Genomic DNA, 21279 nt, shown 5'->3' on the forward strand with positions numbered 1-21279 from the left:
GTAAAGCAATTATCCTTCAATCAAAAAGAAATTTTTTAAAAAATTACAGAAAAAAATTTGCTTTCCTGCTTCCTAAGGTATGGCAACAGACTGAGCTCAATTCAGCCTCAGGTTTGAATATCAATGTAGCTTCCTTGTTGGAGGGAAATAATATTTTCTATAAAATGTTTATATGTTGTATAAAACTTTATATTCCGTATATTTAAGATTGTTTTTTAAAGTGACCATGTTTTGTTTTAAATTGTTATGGTTTGAAGGGGTCAGTTCATTATACCCCCTCTTCCAAGCCTTAACTGAGTCAAGAGGTGATCAGAATGTCAGCAGTGGAAGGGACCCAGGTCTGTGGGACTTGCTTGCTACGCCTTTCCCCTCCATGGTGTCTATCTGGTGGTGTCTATCTCTGGTGGTGAGACAGATTAAGATTTCTGGATAAACGAGGTTTTAATCAATTTTTTTTTTTTTTTAAAGAATTGTTTTCAGTATTTTACTGCCATCTGGTGGACATGATCGTCCTTTATTTTTTAGATGCACTTGGACAGCCAACAGTTTTTGAATGACCTCAGAAATGATATTGAGAAGAAAATAGGATTTGATGCTATTATGCGGGTTCGCACCAGCACAGGTACTTTCATTTATACTGTTTTTCAGGTCTCTGATGTATAATTGCTTCCTCTTGAAACTAACAACAGGCCAACAAAGAAAATGACAGTAAAATAAGGAGAAACAAAACTTCTGTTTTTCCTCAGGTTTCAGAGCCACTGACTTCTTTGGGGGCATTTATATGAACAACACCACCGACGTAGAGATGGCAGCAATCGACTGTGACAAGGCCGTGACCGTGGAGTTCAAGCATGATGACAAGCTCAGTGAAGACACTGGAGCCTTGATTCAGGTGACTCAGAATGGACTCCTGTCTTTTGCTTAGTTTGTTACTGACAGTGATCATTGGGGAGACTCCCAAGACCATCAGCTGTGTCAGTCTCTCCATAAGGAAGTCCAGCTCCGTTTCTCCGAAGGTGGAAGCCACTAGATTGGAGCGCTCTGTGGTTTATTCTGCACACCCTGGTTCCTGTGCAGTTTCTCTCAACTAATGATGTCTATGGAGTCTTTGCATGAGACCTCGCAGACTTGAGGTCAGATGACAGGCATTGGTCCCCAGCCCCCTGGGTTTGCTGCACCCCTGCCATGCGCTGTGCCAAGGCGGGTCATCATATCAGAAGCAAGTGTCCACAGGACATGGCTTTGTAGCAAGTAGGATTAACTAGAAGCCATGGAGACTTTGACATAAAACAGGAGAAATTCTAATGGTCAGTTTTCAGACAACAGTATCACTCTCAAAGAAGGGAGAGGTTGACATCAAATTGAGGAAGAACTCTAGTAACTAATGTGTACTTTAAAATCACAGAAATGGGGAAATGGTTACTTGTTCGCATTACCAAAATGTGTACGTTTATCATTAGTATAAAACCTGTCACCAGAGCTAGCTGTTTCTTTTTGGGTGAAGTGAGCCTGGAGTAGGACTATGATAATGTGGAGGTATTATTTCTGGACCTGAATCCCTGGCAATAAAATCCAAGCTAGGAAGTGTAGCCTCGTTGTGGAAATGCAAGCAGGTATTTGCATGTGAACAGCCCCATTAAAACCTAAGTTTAAACCAGCGAAATGCTGCATGGACACCCAGTGTATCGCTGGCCATCATTCCTCCCTTATGTGTTGTTTCAGTTCAGTTCAGTCGCTCAGTCGTGTCTGACTCTTTGCGACCCCATGAATTGCAGCACACCAGGCCTCCCTGTCCATCACCCTCCAACTCCTGGAGTTCACTCAGACTCACGTCCATTGAGTCAGTGATGCCATCCAGCCATCTCATCCTCTGTCGTCCCCTTCTCCTCCTGCCCCCAGTCCCTTCCAGCATCAGAGTCTTTCCAGTGAGTCAACTCTTTGCATGAGGTGGCCAAAGTACTGGAGTTTCAGCTTCAGCATCATTCCCTCCAAAGAAATCCCAGGGCTGATCTCCTCAGAATGGACTGGTTGGATCTCCTTGCAGTCCAAGGGACTCTCAAGAGTCTTCTCCAACACCACAGTTCAAAAGCATCAATTCTTTGGCGCTCAGCTTTCTTCACAGTCCAACTCTCACATCCATACATGACCACTGGAAAAACCATAGCCTTGACTAGATGGACCTTTGTTGGCAAAGTAATGTCTCTGCTTTTGAATATGCTATCTAGGTTGGTCATAAGTTTTCTTCCAAGGAGTAAGTGTCTGGTAATTTCATGGCTGCAGTTACCATCTGCAGTGATTTTGGAGCCCAGAAAAATAAAGTCTGACACTGTTTCCACTGTTTCCCCATCTATTTCCCATGAAGTGATGGGACCAGATGCCATGATCTTCGTTTTCTGAATGTTGAGCTTTAAGCCAACTTTTTCACTCTCCTCTTTCACTTTCATCAAGAGGCTTTTTAGTTCCTCTTCACTTTCTGCCATAAGGGTGGTGTCATCTGCATATCTGAGGTTATTGATATTTCTCCCGGCAATCTTGATTCCAGCTTGTGTTTCTTCCAGCCCAATGTTTCTCATGATGTACTCTGCATGTAAGTTAAATAAGCAGGGTGACAATATACAGCCTTGAAGTACTCCTTTTCCTATTTGGAACCAGTCTGTTGTTCCATGTCCAGTTCTAACTGTTGCTTTCTGACCTGCATACAGGTTTCTCAAGAGGTTTCAGTCAGTCAGTTCAGTCGCTCAGTCATGTCTGACTCCTTGCGACCCCCTCAAGAGGTTTAGTCTTTAGCAATAATAGGAAAAGCCTGTTGGGGGGTTTAGAGGTCTTGGAGCTGTGCATGCTGTCCTGTGCATGTAAGTAAGACCAGGCTAGCTTGGGTGGACGTGCTAACCTGCAAACACGTTGCCTCTGCAGTGTGCCGTGCTCTACACAACTGTCAGCGGTCAGAGACGACTTCGGATTCACAACCTGGGCTTGAACTGCAGCTCCCAGTTGGCGGATCTGTATAAGAGCTGCGAGACAGATGCCCTCATCAACTTTTTCGCCAAGTCAGGTAACTCTCTGCTAATCCTGGGGTGCAGAGTACCTTGCCTAGTGGTTCAGGCAGCCTTGTGGGTTAAACCAAGTTAGTAGCTAATAGGTCTTGGGATGGTGTAGCCTTCTGGTGGGTAAACTCGGAATTTATAAAAGCAGAGGGTGAAGAATAAGAGTCAGCATTTCTAAGTCTAGACAAATAAGAACACTGAGTCCTTCCCAGGGCAACAGAGTTGAAATTGAGGAAGGTGATCCTGAGACTCATGATGGTGTGCCAGTGTGTCCTGAGGCACATGGAGATAATGGAAGAATAGGGTCCCTCACATGAGACTGAACTGGATTAGCCTTACCGAGATAATTAGGAAGTGGTAGGGGCCCTAGATGGAGTTTCCTGGCTGCTCCTCCCCTCCTTGTCCCAAACCCCAGCTGAAATTCTACACTGAACTTTGGAAGAGCAGTCCAGCCCATAGGAGTTCAGAACATTAGAGATGGTGAACTGGTCTTGCTTTTCTCTATGAGTAGAGTCCTGTTTCTAATCTTCTGAGGACGAAGCTGGACCGATTTCCTGCCTTTTGTTATAGGTAGGCTACTGTTTTCCCTTGGCTAAACCATCATACTTACTCAAGAGGAGAGCCTTACCCAATGACCTTAACATTTTAAAATGCTGTTATTCCTGGCTGAGCGGTCTGAAGATAATAGCAATTTGTTCTTTGATTACATTTGGAGGGATTCCTTTCTGAGCTAAACCTTTTATGCCCTTTTCATTGTTTTGTGCAAACAGCTTTTAAAGCCGTTCTTCACCAACCCTTGAAGGTCATTCGGGAAATTCTGGTTAACCAGACTGCCCACATGTTGGCCTGTTACCGGAAGAACTGTGCTAGTCCCTCCGCAGCCAGCCAGGTAAGTCACCCTCTGTCTTCAGGGACCTGCTCACGCCACGCTCTGCTGCCGAGGCTGCTGTCGTCTGGGCACTGAGATGCTGTCTGGTGAGCTGCAGCTGAGAACACTGGGGGTGCCACTGGGGGACCACGGTATTTTTATGTGTGAAAGTCGCTCAGGTATGTCAGACTCTGCAGCCCCATGGACTGTAGCCCACCAGGCTCCTCTGTCCATGGGATTCTCCAGGCAAAAATATCCGACTGGGCAGCCGTTCCCTTTTCCAGGGGATGCTCCCAACCCAAGAATCGAACCCAGGTCTCTCCTGCATTGAAGGTGGATTCTTTATCAGCTGAGCTACCACGGAAGCCCATGGTATTTTTACAGCCAACATTAAAAAAAACTTAGTGGCTGACAGTCACTACGTTACGTAAAACAAAAGAATATTATATGTAAGAAATGTCAGTATAAATCAGGTTTTCTTTTGCATATAGATGACGAGTATTACATTGTGAAATGGGGAAGCTTAAATACTTTTTGGATATATTAACAATCAAAGTTGACACAAGCTAATGGCAGAAATGACTTATCTATATTTTATAAACACAAAACTTATAAATTCTGAAGTTCTTTGTATTTAATAGTTAATAATAGGGAATTCCCTGGCAGTCCAGTGGTTAGGACTCTGTGCTTTCACTGCAGGGGGCACAGGTTTGATCCCTGGTTGGGAACTAAGACCCCCATGCTCACAGCCAAAAAAACAAAAAATTAATAATAGGTATGAAGAGTTTTGAAAAAAACTGGCTAATAACTTGAAATTTTAGAAGATCTTTTAAATAAATCTGACTCATGAAAACAAAAGACAAAAAAAAAAAAAGGCAGAACCTCAGGCCCACACTTATTTTTGCATCTGTTCTCTTTTTCATAATCTTTCCCATCATAGCTAGATGCCATTTTTCATAGCTGTGTATTGAACATCTGAACCCAGAATTAAAGAAGACAGCAACAGGTGGGAGACTTTCTGGTTAATTCTTGTCCACAGTGACACCTGAAACCCCACCTAAAGCAACCCTTCAGCAGCAACAATAGTAGAGATACATCTGGGGCCAAATTCATAATCTGGGTAATGCAGGAAATTAAAAGACTGTTATTAGTTTGGACTTTTTACAGAAATCCCTTTGCTGTCCAGAGGGATTAAAGTAGCCATCCATTCTTTCATCTCCTGCTGATAATCACAGAGGCAACTCTTAGATCTGTGTGAGTCCGCCCTCTTTGTTAGTCAGAGGGTTTGCCTCTTCAATAAACTCAGCGTCAGCCCCGTTTCGGAACATCCTACACAGAGCCCCCCAGGAGCTCCTGGGTACAGGCCAGTCAGGACCACTGCACCCCCGAGTCTCACTGTTTTGGAGCTCTGGCAACATTGCTCTGTGTCTGGAGTGTCTCACACATCAGGAGGACTTGCTGAAGAAGAACAGGTACAGTTAGTGAGCTCTAAGGAAGTTTATTTGCTACAACAATTGGATTCAAAAAACCTTACATTAAAAACAAATCTGTTGCCTGCTTAGGGAAGAAATAAAACTGGTCGGTTCCTTCTGGTTTAAAGTTACAAGCTTTGCCTTTACTACTAGATCATCTGTTTGCACAGTTTATTTCTGGAGTGACAGCATTCTGATGCCAGTCTGTTTCTGAAAAAAGTAGGTAAACATTATTCCTGTTCTTCTGGAGATTTTTCTTTCTCCATTAGCACATTTCAGCTGTACCTTTACCCATCAGGGAGTAGGGAAAATGTAGAGATGATAATACTGTTAGTAACAATGATATATTAAAAATACACCATTATTTAACAGAATGGCTAGACTTGAGGTTTTTCTCAGAGAATATAACTTCAAATTTGGTAGTCTTTCCATAGTTCACTTGCAAGAAATTATTTCCATGGGGAAATTTGTAAAGGAATTCTGTTTTATTCAATACTACAGAGCCCAAAGTTTCCTTGGTCCAAGCAAGACTGTTAAGGAGCTGTGTACTTGCATTATATGAACTGAACCTCAGGAGATACGCTTTTACTGAATTGCCAGGGCCAGCACAAGGTTGATGCAAAAGAGGAGCTTAAGGTGCAAAATTTAAGGAGGCACCCATTCTGCAAGTCATAGGACAGATGCTGGGTTAAGACATATAATTTAAAACAACATTAAAACAATTTTTAACCTTACATAAGCAATGTAGCTTCCTTTTTTATTAAATATAACAACTCACTGTCCCAAACGTAAATATATTACATCATATGGGAGTACACTGACTTCAGGAGGTAAGTCGCATCACCTTAACTGGAAAGTAATAGTTTTTTTTTTTTCTATTACCACATCTGTTACTTCAAAACCCAAAGCAGAGAATTCTCCAAATTCAAACTGGACTCATATGAATTTGCACTCCCTCCTCACTCACACCTTTTCTTCCCGAGAGTAATTTCACTATTTATGGAGAAGATCAGGGAGGCAAGGAAAGGTTTTAAGTACTGATCCGTTACCACATTTCCTTCCCTACCTCAAAAACATTGTCTGTTTTCTTTCACTCTAACTCAATTTTCTTCATCACAAAATTTCCTTCTTACTTTCATTCTCTGTTCTGTTCCTCCTGCCCTCTGTAGTCTCCTCTAATCAGACTTTTTAGTCCTGAAAGAGTCATCATGGGCCAAGCTCAACTCTTTGTGGTATTTAGGGCAACAGATTTCTAAACTGTCTTAATATGACCTGATTAATGAGAAACAGCCAGTGACTTGCAAGATAATATTTAAAAACTGTACATACATGCTTCTCTCTGGGGATCTAAGAACATTTTTAATCCATAACAGGTAAGATCCCTAACTGGTAATTAGCCCAGAAATAGCCCTGGGGCCACTTGGCTCCAGTGACCATGGTTTGTGTCCTGTATCCTTGGATCGTAATTTTTCTTTTTTTTAAATCCTAAATTTCTTTGGCTGAAAGCATATTCCAGTACCAAATGCTGTCAAATAAAAATACTTTATGCTAAATAAGTGAAGTAAGTCAAAGAAAGATAAATACCATATGGTCTCACTTGTATGGGGAATCTAAAAGACAAAAACCTAGCTCAGATACTGAGAAGAGACTGGTGGCTGCCGGGAGGTGTGGAGGGTGGGCAAAATAGGCGAAGGGGCTCAAAAGGTACAAACTTCCAGTTATAAAATAAGGAAGTAATGGAGATATGATGTACAGCATAGCTGCTCTAGTTAATGCATGTTTGAAAGTTGCCAAGAGTAAATATTAAAAAGTTCTCATCACAGGGAAACTCTGTAACTTTGTATGGCGATGATGTTAACTAGAATTGTGATCATTTCACAGTATATACAAGTATCAATTATTATGTTATATACCTGAAACTAATATAATGTTAAACATTATTTCTCAATTAAAAAAAAATTTATGCTAGAGAAGAAATTCTAAGAGCATTTCCTCATATGAGGAAACATGCGTTTATCTGTCTTTGGTTTTTTTGAAAGGAGATAAAAATTGAGAGGAAAAACAAACTGCAAAGTAGAATTGTTCTAAAATATATTTTCCTTAACCAGTTAGAAAGTTCTGTCTTACATATTCCTTACTTAGAAGATCATGAGAAGCGATGATAAAGGGATTTGAGGAATAAATCCTATTAATAACAGAGCCCTAAGGGAAATTTTCCTTTCAGCGTGTATTCTGTTAAGGGAATATTTTTTTAATATTAAAATAGAAAGCTAAAAAAAAAATCATGAATTTATAGACCAGATATTTATATTTGCAGATTATCTACTGTATATGCTTTTCTTTTGGATATTTTGTTCATTGACCTACTATAAATGGAAGAAATGACAGTCTCTCTTGATTCTTAGCCATATTTGTAAAACTGTGTTGGTAAGGTTAAACACACAGGCAAATTATTTGTAATTTTTTTACTCATGTTTCTAGAATTGTGTTACTATTTGGAGCATTATGGTATGTACTTGGAGGCAGTTAGAATGAAGTCAGAATGAGCTCACATAAGCCAAAGAGAGGGTGGAGAGGAAGAAGGTACAGGTTGATTTTAAAGGTTATAAAGGTGGATTATAAAGGAATGGAGAGAATTTGTGTTCTAATTGAAGGTAAAGAAAAAGTGAAATCAGGGTTCATCTGGTAGCTGTAGTATATAAAACAGGAAACATAAGAGGAAAAACATGTTTGTGGAATTGTAGGAGTTTGATTTTTTCCTGTTATCATTTAGTGACATACCTAATAAATTCACAAAATATTTCCCGTTTTAATATCTATATATATGTTGAACGGCACTGTAATTTGAATTTCCTTATTATGGTTTATCTGTCTGTATGCATATCATCCCCAGTGCACATTAGGCATCTGCATGTGGACTATGGCTCATTCCTCTGCAGAGGCCTTGAGGCTTTGATAGAACCTGTGACACAGTCCTCCTTCAGTGTCTGATGAGTCTGTGACTGTGAGTCTAAGCTTGAGGAAGAGCACAGAAGAAGAGAGATTGAGGGGGTAGTTGGAAATGCTGTTCTTGCTTAAGAGGTAGAAAGAAGCTGGTAATACAGATTAGGAAATAACTTATACATTTCATTTCATTTAATAAACGTGTGTATGACACTGTGTGCTGGGCATTACAATAAGTACTGCACAAATCAGAAACAATTTAATCCTCCTAACCACCCCAGGATCGTGAAGTAGAGGTGCTATTATTTTAGAAGAGAAAATGGAGGAAACGAGAGGATGAGTTTTCGCGAAGCATACAGCTGGTAAGAGGCATGGCCGGGACCACATGCCCCACGGTGAGCTGTGCTGAGGAACGCTGTGCCAAGCTGCCAGGGCCCTGGAGAGCATGACAGCCGCCTGCTGCTCTCTGAAAACCTGCCCTGTGCTGCTTTCCCTGCTCTAGGTGCTGCACGTGGCTTATCGTTTCTTCCTCTCTGCAACCTCAGAGAGCAAATCTTGTTTCTCTTTTACAGGTAAAGTGCAGTGGGCCTTGATTCTCAGCAAAGAGCACAAGCATCTGAAACCAGTGTCTCTCTCTTCCAGCTGATTTTGCCGGATTCCATGAAAGTCCTGCCGGTGTACATGAACTGCTTGTTGAAGAACTGCGTGCTGCTCGGCAGACCCGAGATCTCCACAGACGAGCGGGCCTACCAGAGGCAACTGGTTATGACCATGGGCGTGGCCGACTCACAGCTCTTCTTTTACCCACAGCTTCTGCCCATAGTAAGTAGGAAGCGCGCTGTGGTGGCGCATTTCCTAGAGATGCCTGGGAGAGAATCATCGTTTGTTCTTAACCAGAAACTTCGGTGTCACGAGCAGCGCAGGCCTGAGACGGGCTCGGGGCTGGGCGCTCCAGCTCACGGAGCTGTCGGGTGACTGCGTCTCTGCCCTCATGCCCAGACAGGTCCTCTTTGACGGATTAGGCAGACTGAACGGTCAGGAAGCCCAGCTTCAGTTGAAGAAATCTACTATGGCATGAAAGGCAACTGCTGTATCTGTATGGACGTTGATAAGCGCACATATATTTGTTTTTAGACAGTGTATTAATTGTCTGAGAGTCACCACGTTTAATCAGAATGGCTCTGATGAGCCTTGTGCAGGCGCCCTCAGGGAATTTACCTGGTGATGTACTCTGCTTCTTTACTGAAGACAGTCCTGACGTGCCTTGGCTCCTTCCCCGCGAGACCTAGCAGGTTATAGCTGAGGGGTCAGAGCTGGGGCAGCGAGGGGTGGTTTCTGACTCCTGGATCAAAACTCACGCCCAGGCTCTCAGTAGTAGTGCAATTAGGAAGAGTTAACGTACGTTCAAATAATTGATTTTCGGATAAAACTGGACTCTGCCAGAGAAGCTAGGACCCTGGGGAACACGGACATGACGTCTCACTAAGACCCACGGAGGTCGCGGTGGCCAACATGTCAATAAACCCCGTGGGCTGCTCGCAGTCCTCTGCTGTGAGCTCGGCAGCTGACAGTCTCTCCCTGTAGAGCGCCCTCTTCACCTGCTTCCCGGGTTGCTCTCCCGCTTCCCCTGCCTCTCCCGCTGCCGCCTTTGCTGGTTTACTCTGCTTTCCCCGTGTGGGCCCCCAGGGCTCAAGCCCCGGGACCCTTCTGCTGTCTGCGCACACAGCCCTGCGGGGGTCTGACCTGCGTCAGGCCAGCAGCCACAGTCTATGCCAACGCTCTAGCTCCCGTCTGCAGCAGGCACTGCCCTGAGCTCCGCAGCGTTGGCGCTGGAGCCCCTAGGGCCCGTCTCCGTGGGCTGTGACGGGCACCGCCCCCGAGCACGCTGGGCCTCCTCTCCTGCAGTCTTACCCCCCTGCGTCTGTCACCCTCTCTCCTTCCGGTTCCTCGGGACCAAAGGCCTACGCTCACCCTTTGGCTCTCTTCTTCCTCACCCACCACATCTCATCCGTCAGCACTCTTTCTACGCCCACTGTCACCACCCAGACTCCCAGCAGAGTCGCCTCTCCTAACAAACCTGCTTGCTGGCACCTGTCACTTTTTGGCACGGAAGTTAAGAGTAACACTGTTCAAATAACTGTCGGTTCATGGCCCTCCGCCCCTCAGAACACCTCAGGATTTCCCACTTCAGGAGAAGCCGACCTGCTTCCCGCCTGGGCCCCACCCTGCTTTCTGTCTGACTCATCTTATTTCTCTCTCTCTCTACTCCAGCCACACTGGGCTCCTCTCTTAGCCCTGAACGTCCGAGACGGTCCTGCGCCTCAGGCCCTCCACACCCGATGCCCCCCATCTGGAATGCCCACGGCCCCCGGCTCAGATGTTACCTTCTTAGCAAACCTCTGACTCCCCTGTTTAAAACTAACACCACCAGTGTGCTCTATCCCACTGCCCTGCTTCACAGCACTTAACACCTTTTAAATTTCTATATACTTAGGTTATCTGCTGTCCTTTCTTCCCTCCAAAACATGGTTAGCTATACAAGGTGGGGATAACTTTCTAATGACTAGAATGCCTGGCGCAGAGCAAGGACTCATTGAAGTGAGCTGGGAGGGAGGAGGGGGAAAGGGTAGGAGAGGAAGGAGGGAGCAGGAGGGCCTTCTGACTCTCGCCTCTGCCTCGCAGCACACCTTGGATGTCAAGAGCACCACGTTACCTGCTGCTATTCGCTGCTCTGAGACCCGTCTTTCAGAAGAAGGAATCTTCCTCTTGGCCAATGGTCTAAACATGTTCTTATGGTTGGGAGTAAGCAGCCCACCAGAACTGATTCAAGGAATCTTTAACGTGCCATCTCTTGCACATGTCAACACAGATATGGTAGGTATATTTTTTTTCTTTGCTTTGCAGTAATAAATTCTTAAATGCTTTTTGTTCATATGCAACCATGTATTATAGAGAAAACAATAAGGTCTGTAGTTCTATATAAGAGAATTTCATGTTTTAATGAATAACAATTAGCTAGCATAAAGTTGTATAAAGTATTATCCGACAACCAAATTATATGACTTTAATAGAGACTGCTGACAGTACCAGAGCATTTTCTATTTGTTAATCACTGTGCTCCAAATACTTTAAACACACTATTTCATTTAATTCTTGTAACAAATCGGTGAGACAGATACTAGTATCAACATTTTCTAGACATCTCCAGTGAGGCGTAGAGACAAGTTCTTTCAGTAGTAAGTGGCAGAGGTGGGAAGTGAGTTTGGTCTTAGGCTCTGGGCTCGTCCCTGGTGCTGAACTACATATTCACAAGGATGTAGAGGCTGTCATACACATTTAGTTACAGATATGACCACCCCACAAAAACAAATTATGTGCCCTTCTGTTTCATTTATTTCAAAAGAGATTTTAGATTTGATGTGGAATGAACACAAATGATGTTCTTCTTAAACTATAATGGCTGGTTTTCCTAGCATACTCTGAGAATCACACTGACTACATACCTTATTTGCAGACCATCGTGTGAACCCCACTGCTGTGATGGTTGTCTTCCTCTGCTTGACTGGATTCCCTATGAATTCAGATGCAGAATGCAGCAGAGAATTTGTTCCCTGAGTCCTCACTCATGTTTTGGCAGATGGCTTAAGGCTTTAATTTCTGGTATGAAGGTAGACACATAGCATCTGGAGAAGAAGTCTGGATTAAAATTTCAGGTTAAATAGATACGTGGTCAGTTTAGAGAGCTGCATATCTATTATGAATGTAAAAATATATTTTTAAAGAAGTTAAAGGTATCCATTAAGAGGTTAGTTTTAAGATGAAGATTTAGAAATAGTAAGATGTTTGCATGTGGTTGAAATTAAGAATGATTAGAAATGCAATTTCTTAAAAATTAAAGTTCAGTGGGCAAAGAACTATGAGCATGAAGAATGTTTATATAAAATTTAAGGAAGCCTCCTTTTATGTCATATATTAAATATTAAATTTCACATTACATTTAAATTTCACATATAAATGTTAATGCATATTTGTTGAATATAGATATGGAGTAGCCAAAGTCTGTCCACCACAAAGCAATAGATTGCTAGGTTTGTGCTTATGTCTCCATATTTCTTCTCAACCTTCTTCAAAAAGTAAGACAAAAAAACAAATATTGCTTTCTTTTTAGAGGCAGTTGGCACTTTTAGACATATACATAAAGTATACTTATTTTATGTTTGTTTTTTAAATAAAAATTAAAAAATAGTCTTAAATGTCAAGAGAATACATAGAGAGTGTGGAATGTGAATATAAATAATGAATTTCCTGCCATTTTTTTTTTTTAACAACTCCTGTGAAAAATATTGGCTATGATCTTTTCCTGGGATGTGTGACTTTTTGGTAAAATGTTCCAGTTCACTTTTCCAGTAACTAACTCACAGATGTTGTCTTAGCTCCTTGCTTAGAAGTAAGCATTAACATTTACTGTCTTAATGAAAGAAATCTAAGTTCAGATCTCTCATGTCCCCTGAGGGCCACATGCAGTAGGTGCTATCTTTTATATACCATTACCCAGATTTCAGGGAAATCTGAGAGGCCACAGTCCCTCTGAGAAGTCAGCATTTGGTGGTTTGTTTGAATTTTGGGACAGTGGTATTTGGATGGCATTTTCCACGTGGGGTAATGCCTTAGGATCCTGCCGCTGATCCACTGAAGGAATGAGGTATATCGGTCTCTCATAACACAGCCTTGAAATATCCATCTTGCAAAGAAATTAATATCATGGTGAGTTGACATTCTTTGCAAAAATCGTATACTGTTTGTGTCAAATTATGCTGATAAGTATGAATCATTTTTAATGCATTTTTATTTCACATTTTTGGTTTTTAGGTAGATGAACTAAGCCAACAGCATGGAAGGATGTTTTTTAACTTTAACATTCTAATAATCTCATTCTGCTTCTATCTAAATATTATAAGTTGTACTGAAACTTAAACTTTATTTTCCTTAAATTTAGACATTATTGCCTGAGTTGGGAAATCCATACTCACAAACACTCAGAATGATAATGGGTGTTATCCAACAAAAGCGGCCATATTCAATGAAGGTAAGAATGAGATTTTCTTCTTTCAAGTGTTTTGATTTCCAATGCATGTCCTATATTTTTAGAACATGATTTCTGATAGAAAACTCACAATCTCTGAGTATACCTACCTACCTGTCAACCACACACATACAAAAATAACTATCACCATGCATTAACTATGGATTATCTTACTAAGTATTAACTTAGAAACAATTGATATTATTAAGTCTTTGAAATGACTTTTCCTTCAGTGCTTAAAATTAAAGAAGTATAAAAGCATTTGTTAAATTTGACTTTTACAGCTTTTGATTTATTATCTCTAAAAAATTTTGTTATCCTAGTCTTTCCAAGCTTTTTTTGAGTGTGAGTAAAAGACTTTAAAATGTCTGTTAGGTCAGGAAAATTATGCCTTATTGCTAAGTGCCAAGTACTCACCCCTGTCTTCCTTTTCAAGCTCAATAGTAGAATTGCCTGGAGTGTACAGATGACGGCGGTCTACTTCTGTACGACCTCCTGCAGAGGTGCAGGACACTCAGCTGCAGGCAGGCCTCTACAAGAACCAGGGCATTGTGGGGCTATTGTTCCCCCGAAACATAAATATTATGTCAGTTTATATCAGTGTTCTTTACCATGATAGATACTCGTGCACGCAAACGTCAACTTTAGTAGAACTTTTGGAAAGTTGAATAAAGAGCTTTATAATCTCTAGGACATCTGGGTAAACAAAACCTTTCCAGAACTGTTTTTACATCACTACTTGGGTTCGGTTTTAGGGCAGGACCTAGAGATGGCAGAGAAGGCTCAAACTAAACATGTTCTTCACACAACACTCTGAACACCCTTGAGACATGTGATGAAATCTTAGGGTCGTATGACACACAGATTGACCAGAACTAGTGTTCAGCATTCACAGCAAGGATGATCCACCTTTGTCCTAGTGGCTGCATCTCCACAGCTGGCCCCAAATGCAGAGAAGGAGCCAGACTAAACGTGGCGATCACCCCTGTGCTCAGTAACCCCTTCTTCCAGGAAAAAAAAAAGCACTTTCCTCCCCTCTGCTCCATGACCTGCTTATCAAGGTCATGTCAGCTTTGGTTATTAAAATATCTGAGGTAGTTGCCAAATATGATATGTAAATAAAATATAAGAAGTTATATAATATTAATACTAATTTTAGCTTAAATGATTTTTTTTATGTGCTACTTGGAAATGTATCTCTGTTTGAAAAAATCCTTGACATTCTCAGGGTTTCAAAGAATTTGAAAATCTAAAATCCAGAAATGTGAGAGCTGAAGGAATCCAGGAGATGATGCCTGGTCCCCCACAGGCTCTCAGCTGCAGTTGCTGCTTAGCAGACGTGAAAAGGAGTGCACTCACCTGGTCAGGGTGCACAGCTAGGTCACAACAGACACGGGCCTGGCCTGGCTGTTCAGTCCATGCACTTGGTTTTACATCTTCTTCTCCAACCTTTGAAAATGGATCACACAAAGGAAATGGAAACACATTTAAAGAGTCTTTATATCTTTGAAAGAGTCCAGATTGACTAGGAGGAGAAAAGGGTCAAGGATAGCAAAATCAAACCAGAAGGCATTGCTGCCTTCTCGATTATGCTAGTTAGTTTTTCAGAGAATCAGCCCTCTTAGAGCTCACTGTCAGCACAGTCTTACATTTGTGGGAGAATTAAAAAAAAAGATTTCCATCACAGTGTATTCCCAGATTACCTAAATCAAATGCTTTACTGAAATTCTAGTCCTACCCTGCTTCATGGTTCTCCAGGCTCCAAAGTATCTCTTCTTCCTCTTGTGTTTCCTAGAATACTCCCTCCCCACTGGCTCCTTTCCAGTTTACAAGCTGTTGTCACATCTTCCTTCTTTGAAGCTGCTGCTTCTCCAAGATGCTGCTCCGTTTTCCTTTTTATCCCACAAATTTTGTACTGAATGCTAGAGACATAGCAGGCATTTTACCACCATGCTTCCTGAAATGTTAATAACTGCTTGTAATTTCCTTCTTCCCAGCTCGTTTTCCCTGAACTGCCAAACTGCTAAAGACGTGTTATTCTCAACCCCTTTACAAGATTGAGTACTACTACATTCCTCAGTGTTTCTCTTCTGTCCGCTTTCAAGACATCATACTCTCCTGATTCTTTCTCACTGACCTTTTTCCTTTGGCTTCTCTTCATTCATCTGCCCCTTAGGACGAGTTGCGTTTTCCTAAGTTATACCCACGGCGCTCTCTCATTCAGCATAGTCCTTTTGGGCCATTCTGATCACTGCCGTCATTTATCTGTGCCCTGTGAAACAGGCAATGTGAGAGAAGAAAATGCATTTTGAAGTACAATAATTCTGTAAGCACTGGTAACATGGCCCAGAGAATATCGCATTTAGACCAGTTGGATTAACCAATCCTTCCACGGAGAGGGCACACAGGAACCTGCAGGGGAGACCAGCAGTGACCATTTTATAGTCCTCTCCCCTCTCCACCCCACCCCACAGAGCTGCGTCCCTCCCTGTGGAAACACTGAGGGGAATAACACACAGATTCCCAGTCCCTCCCAATATACTTTCTCCTCTGACGTGGGTGGTGTATCCATGAGAAGACTACCAGCGTGTCAAGACGCCATATCCACCACTTCTATAAATGCAGTTCCCTGAGACTTTCCACCAAGTGCTGGGTGATCCAGCTTTGTAGAGACTCAAATGCCAGAGCAGGATATTCCTTTACCTTAAAGATGAGTTTCTTCCAAGGTTGAAATTCATCCCCTCTTCTATTTCCTACTTCAGATCATGGCCAGATGCACACATCAGAGAAGGTTTTAACAGTGACCACTACATTTAAACCAAAAACTAAATAAATGAATGGCAGTACCCCCAGATGAGCAATATGAACTTCCATTAATTTCCATAGAAAAGTTAATTCTAAGGAAATTAGGGCCTCAAATCCTTCCCTCCATGGTGTTTTTATTCTGCCCAGTCAGCCTGAGCTGTCTCACTGAGGCCAGACCCACATTGGTGTTGCCCATAGCAGACAATGGTAGAGTCCTAGCGGCACCTGAGGAAAGGTGGAGAAGACAATTTACTTGTGTAAATTTCTCTTTTTGAGAAAATTGCCTTGGTTTCAGGCTCACCAGGATGCACACTTTCAACTCCTTGGCGATGTTCCCATGGGTGGGGCTAGTTTCTTTGCCCTCATCAGATGGAATATGACCCTGCACACTGCTGTTGCAGTGTCAGCTCCCAGGGCCTGGCACGGACCAGCCAAGACGTCACGTGTGTCCATTATCCATGTGGAATTAATTAGCCAGCCCGAAACAGTAGCTGCACCCAGCCGATGTGGAATGTGCCTTCCTTGGCGTAGCGGGTGTGAAGCTGGTAGCTGCAGGCAATTTGGGTGGTTTCACCAGGCAAAAGGAAGTGAGATGATGCCCTGGTTCTTCTTAATTATATGGGTGGTAGATGGAGACAGTATTTTGCACATCTCTCTGCACTAACCACACACACAGCTCAACAGATATCAAATTCTCACCTTTCTGATCATTTGCTTTAACTTCTTGAAATACAAGTGAGTAAGTGGGTCAACAGAAGAGCTGAGAGAATTCATGACAAACTACCTTTTTCTGGGCTTCCTCCCCATGGGTCTCTCCCTGTAGAGCAGCACTGTCCAATAATGCAAGCTGCACATTAATTCTATACTTTGTAGCAGCCACAATTAAAATGAAAAACTACAATTTTGAGAAGGTTTTAACTTACCCAGAATATTACCATTTCCACATGTAATCGGTGTAAAATTATTTTGAATATTTTAAGATTTCAGTAGTTTAAGAACATTATCTTTTCCATCTGTCTCCTTTGCAGCTACACTGCCTCATTCAGGTCTTGACTGTCTCCCACCTTAGATGCTTCCAGCTGCTCCCTGTCTAGTTTCCCTCATCCCCCTAGTGAATGCTATGCACCATAGCCAGTTGTTCTTCATCAGCTTCATTGAATCACATTTCCTACAAAAACCCAAACGCGTCACCTCCCATGGACTTCTAGAAGTGTGTGCTAATTTACCTGCCATCCAGGACTGTGTATTTGGCACGTGGTTCCCCAGTAGAATGCTAACACCATACTCCTACATCCTTAAGGAAATCTACATCCTTAAGGAAATCCTACCCTGTCCTTTAAGGTTCAGCGAGTCACTGCCATTGTGAAGCCATTTCCAGCATTCTGCTTGTGTTTCATTGTTGCCACTTACATGTCTTGATTTTTGTGGCTTTGTACTCAATGCCTCTCTCCACTCTGGGTAACAGGCACTTTCCTATCCTCCTCCAAGGCCTCATAGACAACAGACATGTAATTCTGGTGGAACTGAAGCATGCAGAATTGAGCCACATTCAGGAAATGTTTATAACCAGCTGCCTTGTTGTTTTCTTCCTAGCTGACGATAGTCAAGCAGCGAGAACAGCCAGAAATGGTTTTCCGACAGTTCCTGGTAGAAGACAAAGGACTTTATGGAGGATCATCCTACGTGGATTTCCTTTGTTGTGTTCACAAGGAGATCTGTCAGCTGCTTAATTAACAGAATCTTCTCTATTGTTAATACTGCCTTTCTAAGGAGACACTCTCCTTCTTGGTGCCTAATTCTCTGGATAGTAACAGTCTAGTTTTGATTTCTTGCTCATTTTCAGAATAGCTTTCCAAGATGGCATTTTAGAACTTCAGCTTTGGTGCTCAGGTATAAAGCCAGTTGAGGTACAATTGTACCTTAAAGGGAACAGTCTATTTCTGATTGCACAATTTAAAAAAATGATGCAGTTTGCATTTCATGAAAGGCATAGTTTACAGAATTGTAAACATTCTCAATTTTCTTTCTTTGTGCTAGACATATAAATTATTTTTCAAAATGTATAGATTTGGGGTAAAAAGTTGTCTCAGTTCCTCTCCCATTTACAGTAAGGGATAAAAAAACTTAATTTTTACATTATACTTAATTTTTTAAAAACAATATAACCCCATTGAACATTTTTCAACTTAAGGTTTGCATAGCAGACTTTTAAATAGCCTTGGAATCTATTTTGTGGAACAATTTGTGTTCTACGTTTTTTTCATAATTACATGTTGTGTATGTTAAGACTATTTTCCAGTTGTTATTTTGTCTGTAAAACTGTCTTTATCAATATTCTTCATCATTCCCTGTACAATTTTGATGGTTTCTACCTGTATATAATGGATCTTAACCAGTATCAATAAATCACTTCATATGCTCTTACCTACCAGGTAGAATTCATTAGGTATTTTGAGGTTTTAAAAGAAACTCCAGTACTTTGGCTACCTCATGCGAAGAGTTGACTCATTGGAAAAGACTCTGATGCTGGGAGGGATTGGGGGCAGGAGGAAAAGGGGACAACAGAGGATGAGATGGCTGGATGGCATCACTGACTCGATGGACGTGAGTCTAAGTGAACTCTGGGAGTTGGTGATGGACAGGGAGGCCCGGCGTGCTGTGATTCATGGGGTCGCAAAGAGTCGGACATGACTGAGCAACTGAACTGAACTGAAAAGAAATAAGAGTGGTAGTTAAAGTGTCTTGGAAAAAGTTGGATGGATGGATCACTAAAAAAATAAGTTTTGGGGGTGAGTTGGGAAGAATCAGGTAAATAAATAATGTCAGACAGTGTACTCAAGAAAGGCAATTTAACAGTTCTCCAATGAGTCTTGGTGAGCAAAATAAAAACAGGACCATTATTAATGAATATACATAAACCTAGGAGAGTAGCTTTGAGTGATGTGACACAGGTATCTGTCTTTCTCTCTCCTGCTCAACTCTGATGTCAGTGATGTGAGTAATTAATAAGAGCTAAAGTACACTGAATACATACAGTGTTCCAAGAACTGCACTGGCTGCTCTGTGAACATCTCCACCTTCATTCCTCACAGTAACCATAATCTAATTAGCCCCATTCACAGATGAAGAAACAAGCTTGAAATGGCTAAGGATTTCATCTGTGATTACATCTCAGACATCCGAGAGTGTGAAGTCAAGTGGGCCTTAGGAATCATTAGTATGAACAAAGCTAGTGGAGGTGATGGAATTCCAGTTGAGCTATTTAAAATCTTAGGAGATGATGTTGTTAAAGTGCTGCACTCAATATGTCAGCAAATTTGGAAAACTCAGCAGTGGCCACAGGACTGGAAAAGGTTAGTTTTTATTCCAATCCCAAAGAAAGGCAGTGTCAAAGAATGCTCAAACTACCACAGAGTTGTACTCATTTCACATGCTAGTGAAGTTATGCTCAAAATCCCTCAGCAGCATGTGAACCAAGAACTCCCAGATGTATATAATACAAGCTGGGTTTCAAAGAAACAGGGGAACCAGAGATCAAGATGCCAAAATTCGTTGGATCATGGAGAAAGCAAGGGAGTTCCAGAAAAACATCAATTTCTGCTTCCTTCATTACACTAAAGCCTTTGACTCTGTGGATCACAATGAACTGTAGAAAATTCTTAAAAGAGATGGCAACACCAGACCACCTTACTTATCTCCTGAGAAACCTGTATGAAGGTCAAGAAGCAAAAGTTAGAACTGGACATGGAACAACAGACTGGTTCAAAATTGGGGAAAGAGTATGTCAAGGCTGTATACTGTCACCCTGTTTATTTAACTTCTATACAGAGTTGTTGTTCAGTCGCCCAGTCATGTCTGACTCTCTGCGACCCCATGGACTGCAGCACACCTGGCCTCCCTGTCCTTCACCATTTCCTGGAGTTTGTACATCATGTGAAATGCCAGGCTGGATGAATCACAAGCTGGAATCAAGACTGCCAAGAGAAGTATCAACAAGCTGAGATATGCAGATGATACCACCCTAATGGCAGAAAGCAAGAGAAACTAAAGATCCTTTTGATGAAGGTGAAAGAGGAGAGTGAAAAATCTGGCTTAAAACTCAACTTTCAAAACACTAAGATCATGGCATACAGTCCCATTACTTCATTAGCAGATAGATGGGGAAAAAAAATGGAAACAGTAACAGACTTTATTTTCTTGGGCTCCAAAATTAACTGTAGGCAGTCTGACTGCAGCTATGAAATTAAAAGACACTTGTTCCTTGGAAAGAAAGCTATGACAAAAGTAGACAAGTGTATTAAAAAAACAGAGACATCATTTTGCCGAGAAAGGTTCATATAAGTCAAAGCCATGGCTTTTCCAGTAGTCATGTATGGATGTGAGATCCAGACCAGAAAGAAGGCTGAGCACCGAAGAACTGATGCTTTCGAACTGTGGTGTTGGAGAAGCCTCTAGACAGTCCCTTGGACTGCAAAGAGATCAATCAATCCTAAAGGAAATCAACCCTAAATATTCACTGGAAGGATGGATGCTGAAGCTCCAATACTTTGTCCACCTAGTGCAAAGAATAGACTCAATGGAAGAGACCCTGATGATGGGAAAGATGAAGGGCAGGAGGAGAAGGGGGCGGCAGAAGATGAGATGGTTGGATACCATTATTGACTCTGGTCATGCGCTTGAGCAAACTCTGGGAGACAGTGAAGGACAGGGAAGCCTGGCGTGCTGCAGTACATGGAGTCACAAAGATTTGGTCACGACTTAGCAACTGAATAACAACAAGAAGCCTAACAAGGTATGCTTTAAAATTTGTAGATATCATGAAATCGAGAAAAATAACAAATATACTGACAGGATTGAAATCTTCCCACAAGTCAGCCAATTGCATAATGTTTCAGATCAATTTGGAATAGTTTTAATAAGAAGAAATGTAAGATTCTGAACTTGTGTCCAAAAAATAAATGTACATGAAGCTGCTTCTCAGGGGGAAAAAAAAACAACTGAAGTTATTTAAAAGAGAATGTCGGAGGTCTGTCAATATGAACCTATAGGAGGATGAAGGCATAT

At 41.8% G+C, this 21279-nt stretch overlaps 1 protein-coding gene across 2 annotated transcripts in view; it reads left to right on the top strand.

Moving 5' to 3' along the window:
• The window catches only part of SEC24D (SEC24 homolog D, COPII coat complex component), a 114947-nt gene extending 96308 nt beyond the window's left edge, over nucleotides 1-18639 (top strand). For both annotated transcript variants that reach the window (XM_070791016.1, XM_019962269.2), the window contains 8 exons: nucleotides 526-622; nucleotides 747-892; nucleotides 2914-3052; nucleotides 3815-3933; nucleotides 8970-9149; nucleotides 11010-11201; nucleotides 13324-13413; nucleotides 17809-18639. In XM_070791016.1, the coding sequence (XP_070647117.1) occupies nucleotides 526-622; nucleotides 747-892; nucleotides 2914-3052; nucleotides 3815-3933; nucleotides 8970-9149; nucleotides 11010-11201; nucleotides 13324-13413; nucleotides 17809-17949 (1104 nt within the window). In that variant the 3' untranslated portion in view covers nucleotides 17950-18639. The remainder of the gene's footprint in view (nucleotides 1-525; nucleotides 623-746; nucleotides 893-2913; nucleotides 3053-3814; nucleotides 3934-8969; nucleotides 9150-11009; nucleotides 11202-13323; nucleotides 13414-17808) is intronic.
• Nucleotides 18640-21279: the final 2640 nt, after the last annotated feature.

The sequence above is a fragment of the Bos indicus genome, chromosome 6 (assembly GCF_029378745.1).
Source record: "Bos indicus isolate NIAB-ARS_2022 breed Sahiwal x Tharparkar chromosome 6, NIAB-ARS_B.indTharparkar_mat_pri_1.0, whole genome shotgun sequence".
NCBI classification, from domain to species: Eukaryota; Metazoa; Chordata; class Mammalia; order Artiodactyla; family Bovidae; genus Bos; species Bos indicus.